General features: G+C 34.4%; 1 protein-coding gene across 1 annotated transcript; it reads left to right on the top strand.

The window, feature by feature from the left end:
* LOC144450487 (dihydrolipoyllysine-residue succinyltransferase component of 2-oxoglutarate dehydrogenase complex, mitochondrial-like) lies at positions 1-9,209 on the top strand. Its single transcript, XM_078141115.1, has 14 exons — positions 1-86; positions 329-368; positions 1,099-1,147; positions 1,683-1,753; positions 2,352-2,426; positions 2,663-2,718; positions 3,571-3,679; positions 3,812-3,997; positions 4,405-4,496; positions 4,711-4,808; positions 5,000-5,130; positions 6,132-6,283; positions 7,681-7,848; positions 8,652-9,209. Exons 1-14 carry the CDS (start codon positions 9-11, stop codon positions 8,784-8,786), a joined length of 1,440 nt encoding a protein of 479 aa, XP_077997241.1. The 5' UTR covers positions 1-8; the 3' UTR covers positions 8,787-9,209.
* The last annotated feature ends 559 nt before the right edge of the window (positions 9,210-9,768 follow it).

The following is a 9,768-nucleotide window of genomic DNA, read 5'->3' as shown; positions in this document are numbered from 1 at the left end:
CGGCGACCATGTTATCTCGGAAAGCGCTTGGTTCGCGATATTTTTTGTATTTAACGAAGCATCGCGCTACTTTTGCAAGTGCACAGGTATGCCCCTTTGTTTCAAACATATCAAAGAGTCATTTTGTGGCGAAATCAATTTATAACAGTAGTCTTATTTTAATACCTTGAACTTTGACCAAACCGGTATGTGTATGTCTCAAGACCGGAAGTGGTCGAAAATGAGCATATTTCTCGCCGTGGACGTGTAGAAATTTTCTAAGAACCGATAGGAAAATTATTGTATGACAATCCCCAATAATTACTATCGTTTGCCTTTTTCATTTTAGTGTATAACAGCTGCTCGAAGACCGTATTGCTTACAGCCACGTAAGTCCCTAACCCTAATACCTCATCAGATTCTGACTTTATAGTGATAATAGTGCCTATTAGTGGCCTGAAGTCAACGTTATTATGTCAGACTGTTTGCTGTGGTTTTCATTTCTTTCCCCATTACAAGTTTACTGCCCCAATTAACTGCATTTAACTGCGATTGCACTTTGCAGTCACTGCTATGGCACCCACTGACTGTCACTTGTGGGCAGTGATGATACTATAGTGGATAGTATAAACTAAAATTTAGTACACATAATCCCTTTTAATACAGAAGTGATTATAGTTGCTAAATTATGGTAACAAGAATTTAGTTTTATAATCTCAACCCACAAGAAACTGCAACCCACCCATCCCACCCCACCCCCACATCATGCTTCCTCAGCAAAGACTTCAGAACCCCCCTTGTGGGAGAAATGGCAATCTGTAGATATTCAGAGCATTTAGGTAAACTCTAGTAGAATGGTCAAGAATTGGATACATTTTTATCAATGAAGTAAAGACTAAAGTTAGAAATACACAGCTATCAACAAAGTTAGAAATACATATAGCTATTTGCATTCTTGAAGAAATCTGAGCAATGTTTGCAATGAAGGAAAGTCTACCCAGGAAGTGAGAAGGTCGTGTCCCCAAAAGTGTGTTCACTGATAAGACAGTGCATTTGTGTACCATTTCCTCCTTAAAGGAAACAACATTTTCTTATTTTGATAATGTATGTTGTGAACAGGAATCTGCAGTTCAAGATTAGCCAAGGATGTAACATTCACATCAAGCAGGTACGAAGGTTATTTCTTCTACACATATCTGATTTATTACGCTGACAGATTTATTATCAGATGCTTCAAACATTGCACAACAGTGTATTGAAAAAGTGTCACATTTAAGAATGATAAATTACTTCAAAAGTTGCTAGGGTTAGTTTCACCAATCAGTGACATTTTTATTTTCTTCATGGTTTTTAGAAATTATTTAAATTCAAGACTGATTAAGAACGGCTTCAAATATTGATTGACATTTCTGCTCAAAATGTTGAGATACAAATTATGTTCTGTAACATCTTTATACTTTGTTTTGTGTGAACACGGCTGGAAATAATGTTAAAAGTTGTTGGGAATGGGTAAATGATGAGTAACTTGCTGACTGATGTAAAGTTAAGTGTGGTAAAATGTAAAGCCAAAATTATCTTTCAAAATAATGATATTATTACATGGTTGTTTGAAACTACATTCTTAAGTATGTTTACTTAGTGTTTGTCCAATATGTCTACTTTCATGACTCGAAAAGTGAATTTTTTTTTTTCCTTTGTACTAGCTGGTGCTATAGTGCCTCTAATGCAGCTGTCAATACTTCTAATCGGTCTTTTCACTCATCAAGAATCTTATGTAAGTAGTCATAGAAAAATATCTATGCAGACCTTGCATTAAAACTGCTCAAAGATTTGCAACTGTTATGAATAATTATGGGTTATATAATTTCTCTTTGAATGTTTGGAATGCCAGTGGTGAAATCAAAGGAATTATCATTTTATGTAGTCTGTACAAACATACAATTTGACATTATGTTTGTTAGTGTTGCCAAGCATTCAGACTTTCTGTGGTCAATTCAGACATATATTTTGATAGATAGGACAGTCCATTTGGTGGACTTGCAAGATTTCTCACATGGAATATTTTTTTCTGAAGTAAATGTAATGACTAAAAATGCAGAGATTGTACTTGTCAGGTCTGTATGACTGGCTGGGAAAGCTGTGTCAGTTCTCAAAAAATGATTGATAATGTCAAATACATCCTTTTTGTGCAGATGTTGACATCATTGGGTGATTATAAAACCTGTGTAATTTTAACTGTAATAAATGAACAATGCAAGGAATGTGGAAGTCTGAGAAGAAAATTTGATGTAGGGAGTTAATGATGTAGTCAGCAAGGACAACAACACTGTAAGATTTATAGTGACACAAACATTCTTTTTCTGTTTTTTCAGATGATGAAGTTAAGATAGTCAATGTTCCTCCATTTGCTGAATCTGTTTCTGAAGGTGATGTCAGGTGGGAGAAAGGTAAACCCTTACAAAGTGTAATCAAGTAACATTATCAAGTTTTCTACAAGAAATAAGTCAGTTCTCAGAATATGTTGTCAATACAATTATTGACTTTTTTTATAAATACTTCATTATGTTTAAGTTAGATTATGAACACTTTCTCATGAAGGATTATATGAAAATTGTCAGATAGAGAAGATATCGTGCATCGAGTCTAACTGCTGTTGTTGTTTTTACATCTCTGATCTTCTCAGCTGTCGGAGACTATGTTCAGGAAGATGATGTTGTTTGTGAAATAGAAACGGACAAGGTAAATTGAAGAAATATTCTTTTGAAAATGAGTATGCACTAAGAAAATGAACTGTGACATTACCAAGGAGTGTGAATGAAACAATGTCATCATTATACTGATACTAGGCTGTATTATTACTTAACCTGAAGTTTTTACTGGATAAAAAATACAAAGTTTGCACGTCTTTGCTACTGCTACAGGACAACATTATACATGTATACCATTAAACTATGATGATTTGTTGATGTTCTCATAAAATGATAAATTTCAAATAGAGTATACAATAATTTTATTTCTGTACTCTGACCACTGACCTGTGGTACAATAATTTTATTTCTGTACTATGGCCACTGGCCTGTGGTACAATAATTTTATTTCTGTACTATGGCCACTGGCCTGTGGTGCAATAATTTTATTTCTGTACTCTGACCACTGACCTGTGGTACAATAATTTTATTTCTGTACTCTGACCACTGACCTGTGGTACAATAATTTTATTTCTGTACTATGGCCACTGACCTGTGGTACAATAATTTTATTTCTGTACTATGGCCACTGACCTGTGGTACAATAATTTTATTTCTGTACTATGGCCACTGACCTGTGGTACAATAATTTTATTTCTGTACTCTGACCACTGACCTGTGGTACAATAATTTTATTTCTGTACTATGGCCACTGACCTGTGGTACAATAATTTTATTTCTGTACTCTGACCACTGACCTGTGGTACAATAATTTTATTTCTGTACTATGGCCACTGACCTGTGGTGGAAGTGATTTTCAAATAAATGTACACTAACAGAGAAATGAAAGTCTGAAGGATAAGATATCGATCTTAATGATAGATTTTTATTTCACTTTATATAGACAGCAGTTCAGGTTCCAGCACCTGCTGGTGGTATCATTGAGGAAATTCTAGTCCAAGATGGTGAAACTGTAACTTCAGGTCAACAGTTATTTAAGTTAAAGATTACAGGTATGTGATAGTCCATGTAAAGCTTATCTTATTGTAGCATACTATTTCTGTTTTGTATTCTTGTAGTGTACTTTATCTAGCATTTCATTTTTCTACTTTTATTGCTATTAATAGAATTATATCCTTTACTAGGGAGAGCACCAAAACCAGCAGCATCACAAGCCGAGGCTCCAGTACCACCTACAACACCAGCACCTGAAGTTTCCGCTCCTCCCCCTCCAGCAACTGCTACAAGTGCTGAAAGTGCTGTCGGTCCAATCCCAACGGCTCCTCCCCCAGTGCCTCCTCTCCCACAACAGCCTATCTCAAGTACACCAGGTAAGTCTACCTCTCAAACAAACATTTCTAATTCACAGTCAACTTGTGTGTTATTGACAATATTTCAGTTGTGCTATCTTTCATTCAGGCCTCCTCAGCTTTAGCAATATTCATGATATATCACCTAACCAACATTTGACATAACCACAAGCACTTTACATGTTTATAGAGTTTGTTTCATTCTCATTTCTGCCACAAATCACATTTATACATTTGATGCATAATCCTGAGATAAGAGTCCTATTAAATATTTGATACACAAGCAAAAATATTTAGCGTATAATTACATTGTGGTTATAATAATGTTGTTCTAGTTTCCCCCATGTATCATAATCCTCATATTTACATTAACTAAGTTATTTACTATCTAATTATAATATTGTTGTAATAATATTATTCTGTCCTAGTGGCCGGTGTATCACCTCCTGGACCACCAGCAGCACCCGTTGCACCAGCTGCAGTCATTGCTACACCAACTGGTGCCAGAACAGAACAACGTGTAAGTAAACTTTACACTTTGTTCTTGTGTATTTACTGAATGTGATCTCATTTCGTTTGCCAGCAGTATAGTATTAATCTCTTCCTGAAATCCATTTGATCAGATCACGTAATGGAATGACAAGTAAATGTATTCAAATAGCATTGTTGATGTCTTGTTTGTCTAGAGATAAATCAGTGCTGTGTATTAATCCCTGTATTATATTCCATATCAGGTGAAAATGAGTCGAATGCGTCAACGTATAGCTTACAGACTCAAAGAAGCTCAGAATGTATGTGCCATGTTAACAACATTCAATGAAATTGATATGGGGTTAGTAGAATTTATCATAATTTCACAACCGTTTTTTTTTTTAATGTGCTAGGATGCTTTCTTCAGCTTTGCACATTTTGATGTAGTTTCTTGTATTAAGTTATTTTCATATCTTAGAGTCACCCTTTTTCAACTTTTCAAATCAAATCTTGACCAAAAATGTTTTTGTTTTTGTTTTTGTTTTTTCATAGTAATATAATGGAAATGAGAAATCAGTACAAAGATGCCTTTCAGAAGAAACATGGCCTGAAGCTTGGTTTTATGTCAGCATTTGTCAAGGCAGCAGCTCATGCACTCCAAGCCCAACCCATTGTTAATGCAGGTAGTTACAACAGCAGTCACATTTATTTGTATTTATCTACTCAAAGAAACTAGATCAGGAACAGATGACTCTTGTACACAAAATGTACCCTAAAACTAAGGCCTAAAATAAAATTGTTTGGTTCCAGTTACCTGACCCTCACCTAGTTTTCACTGCCGACCCTAAACTTTTTAATAATTGTGTCGCAAAGAAAGTCTCGCAAGAAATAGTCGGTCTGGAAACTGACATCAACTTAAAAAGACAATATAAAATTGTTCTCCCAATCTGTAATAGCTGTACATCTGATGAGAAGAAACCAACAACACAGAGACCATATGGAAAACATAACTACCTGAACTAGACACTCACATATGAAAAAAGATATTTAAAAAAAAAAAAAAAAAAATCCACCCACCTATTCTAAAATTGAGTGTAATCGGAACCACACAATTTTTGTTGTTAGGCCTTAGAAAGTGTCAATGTCTAATATAGTAGAGATTAAATACAGAAAAGTACTATGTTAGTCTTGTTGACTTTAAACTTAGATGTGTGAAGATTCAGAATGTGTAATTAAGGTACAGTTGTGGTAGCTGGCAAAATATATTGTATGTTCATAGGACATACAAAATGTGTAAATAGTAACTATCCCAAACTAGTGTTTGGTTTGTTTTTCACTTTGGAAAAGAATGTAAGAAGAGTTATTGAATCATATGGAAGAGTATGCTAGCAGACAAATTTACTGTTTGTAAATTTGAATTATAACATTGCCTTGTTTCAAAACATTCTACAAACAAACAAATTCCGATATGAATGAGAGAGAAATTTTCAGGCTCACGCTTTTTCGTATTTTTGTGATGACTTAATTTTTTTTTGAGAGAGGAAATGAATAAAGAAAAGACAATTTAATGTCAAACATCAAACATAGGTACAAAAGAATATTTCTCGTGAGAGTCCATTCTTGCATCAAAAATTACATAGTGCAAATATTTTGAGTTCATAAGGTCAATGTTGTGTTTTTACAGTTATCGATGACAATGAAATTGTGTACAGAGACTATGTTGATATCAGTGTAGCAGTAGCAACACCCAAAGGTCTTGTTGTGCCTGTTGTACGTGATGTCGAAACAATGAATTATGCTGATATAGAGAAAAACATTCATGCTTTGGGTGAAAAGGTAAGCTATAGAATTCCATTATGCCGTGACCGTGAAACCACAATATGTTTTTATCTCTCTTTTTTTCGGGCAATGAGTAATGAGATATGATATATGTTGTTCATGACATCATTAGTGTGTTTAACAATTTTGTTTCTCCAAGTAAGTTTCATGAGATCCTCTCTTTTGGCTGTAATTTCCCCTAAAGTTAGTGTTAAAATTTCCCTAAAATTAGCAAGTTTGTACATTTTAATTTGGTGAAAGTGAAAAAAATGAAGGTGATATTTGGTTGAGTACAGGGATTGAATGTGTATCAGAATGTCCATAGAAGTACTAGTAGCTACCAAATAAGAGTAAAGACTCGAAAGAGTATGTCTTAATCAGATAGCTAACTGCAAAGACTCAGTTCAGTTGGTAACATCCTGTAGAAGCTTAAATTTTGTCACACGGAATCAAAAGACTCCTGGATAACTAGAAATACCGTACTACCAAAACAACACCTACAAAAATGGAGTGCTTATAAGTTATAGACAATGAACAAATGCTATGATCTGTCCAAATTTTGTCAAGAATGGTCCTTTTCTTGAGATATCCTAATATTCCTTACAAGAAAGGGTAAAAAGGGGATATGATAATCTGGACTCCTGGATAACTAGAAATTCTACAAAAACAACACGAATGGAAAAAGAAAAAAACAGAATACCTCCTGTTAAGAAACAAACAGCAATGGACCTGTCAGGATTATTTCTCAAGAATTGCTGTTTCTTGAGATATCCGTACAAGAAAATGTTACAAGGGGGATATATAAATTAAATGCTCACAGAAAGTGAAAAAGTAGCCTTACCTTGGAGAGCACATTGAGTGTAATGAATTGGTGCCTGTCTACTTACTGTGAGTGAAGGACTAATACTCCTTCCAGCCTCATATATTTACTTATTAATTAATGTGGCACATGCTGAGACTTGTTTTCTAAACAAGTTTCCTGCTGTATTTGCATACCAGAGTATCTGGAACAATTGCGCCAATTTAGCAAAAAGGCAGTGGCTATTATGTGAACAGAACAATGTACATCTAAGATGAAATGGGTTATGAATATAAAATTATTTCTCATTGTCCACTTTAAGGATAAATCACCCACCCAGACTTGTTCTGACAAGGATCACACCATTTTCTCTATTATTCCTCATGTATTCATCCTTTTTTTTATGAAGCTGTTTTTCAAGACAAAGCCTGCTTAAAGTGCCACAGCTAGACATTTGTCAGTAAACACATATTTGATAAAAATAGTAGCATATATTGCTTCTACATGTCTACAGAGGTTTAATTTATTCAAATTGTTGCTTTTTTTAGTCTAAAATGGCGTAAAATTGTTCACAAAGGTTGGTAGTAATGTGAAATGTATTGACTATCTTTGACAGGCTCGTACCGGTGCATTAGCTATTGAAGATATGGACGGTGGTACTTTTACTATTAGTAATGGTGGTGTGTTTGGCTCTATGTTTGGTACTCCAATTATTAACCCACCACAAAGTGCTATACTTGGTATGCATGCTATATTCAATAGACCTATGGCTGTCAATGGCAAGGTGAGTGTGACCACTGGTGCCTTTTGTCTGCAAGCTTAGCACCCCTCCTTACACACTTATGCAAATGATATACTAATTATCCACTTTCGTTTTCTGAAGGCTGTGTTTCCTGTCCTCATTGTCTCAAGAAAACAGGAAATGTATCAATGAAAGTCCCTACACAATGAAGGTTTACATTTCTTTGTCTTGGAAGGAAGTAAAGCGATTTCTTAGCTTTCATTATTTGTCCTGGCCTTTGTCCTTTCTGAAACCAAAGTAGTTTGTTGTTTTGTTACCTCATACTAGATGTAGGATCATGAAACTGACAAATTTTGTTGTGTTACTTCTTCTTACAGTGTGCCTCAGAAAGCCATATCTAAGATCACCAAAACTGATTATTATTGTTGACTTGCCAATTTGTTGTTGTACTTCTCCATATAATTGTCTTTGCTTTCATGTATGTTGACTTCTTCTCCACTGTCTATGCTTCAAGTTGTACGATAGACAGCTATAGTGTCGATGGTTTTACATCCAAAACTGAAGCCGACTCTTTTGATTACAAAACCAAAACAAATCAACTGAACTGAACTGAACTGAACTGAGATCTTGAAAAACTTAACAAGAGTCAATCATCCGTTGGTCTTTTTTTAAATTCTTTGTACAAATTTCATGGTATTACATCCAAAACTGAAGCCGACTCTTTTGAGTACAAATCCAAAACAAATGAACTGAAATGAACTGAGATCTTGAAGAACTTAACAAGGGTCAATAATCCGTTGGTCTTTTTTTAAAAATTCTTTGTACAATTTTCTTCTTTATTACAGATTGAGATCCGACCCATGATGTATGTAGCATTGACCTATGACCATAGACTGATTGATGGCAGAGAAGCTGTATTATTTTTAAGAAAAATCAAAGATTGCGTACAAGATCCACGTTCACTTCTACTAGACTTGTAACTTACATAGAGTTCCACCTTGTAGATTTCACTGCTAGAAATTCTGTTAATTTCATATTACGGATAAAATATGTAAATTAATTGTTGTATGGGTTGTCTTCTGCAATGTCCAGATTCTCACAGTCAATAGTTTGATGAAATTAAATTGTGAACTTTTTAAAAAAACAACAACAACAAAATTTCAGTTCTTCACTACTCAGTGTGTCGGGCTTTAACATAGATAGAAGCATTGTGTGTTTGCTGATGTTCTTATGTAAACTAATTGATATCAAGACCAGCATTTCTTCATTTCTGAGTCACATATTTTGGACTCTGACCAGAAATCTGTACAGTGATTTGTTTTTGTTTTCTTGCCCCGATGCAATAGTTAAACCAGTTGTTTTTTGAGAATGCCTGAATTGAAGTAACAGTGTAAAATTTGAATAAACAAAACTTGTTAATATTGATCTTATTTTGAGTCATTCATAATTTAGATCAAATATTGGAGATTTTGTATAAACCCATTCTTTGCTACATTCCTGTCCTCAGTCCAGTCAAAAAAAAAAAAAAAAAAAAAAGTTGTATTTTATCTTATTACATACACAATCATGCAACCTTGTCATTGTTTCAGACAGGACTGTTCACGGTAGTTCATGGACAGGTGAAGCTCATGGTGCTCATGCATGGCGAAAAATAATAGCTCATCAAAAAATTGTTCTTTTGCAATATACTCATATATTTTTAGTCTGTCTGAATGAAAATCATACTTACATAAATCATTATACGTTTCCATATTTAAATGTTCATTAAACGTATCTGTGATAAAAATATCATAACTAAATATAGGAGATTACACCTTACGATCCTCATTATAATGCCCATATTTGGATAGTAATATGATAGTATTCCATTTACTCATGGTCCTGTGTGATGCTGGGAAGGACCCTTTTATTTCAGACCAATAATTTGACATTGCACATTCTGGTTCACTCTGTTCAAACACA

The sequence above is a fragment of the Glandiceps talaboti genome, chromosome 2 (genome assembly GCF_964340395.1).
Source record: "Glandiceps talaboti chromosome 2, keGlaTala1.1, whole genome shotgun sequence".
NCBI lineage: Eukaryota > Metazoa > Hemichordata > Enteropneusta > Spengelidae > Glandiceps > Glandiceps talaboti.
The sequence above is the reverse complement of the archived record's forward strand: the minus strand, read 5'-3'. Positions and strand labels throughout refer to the sequence as shown.

Excerpts from the sequence above, each read along its gene's own strand:
- LOC144450487 (XM_078141115.1), top strand. The coding sequence starts at position 9 with ATGTTATCTCGGAAAGCGCTTGGTTCGCGATATTTTTTGTATTTAACG. Across the intron at positions 87-328 it reads CTACTTTTGCAAGTGCACAG|TGTATAACAGCTGCTCGAAG; the intron begins GTATGCCCCTTT and ends TTTTCATTTTAG. Across the intron at positions 2,719-3,570 it reads GTGAAATAGAAACGGACAAG|ACAGCAGTTCAGGTTCCAGC; the intron begins GTAAATTGAAGA and ends CACTTTATATAG.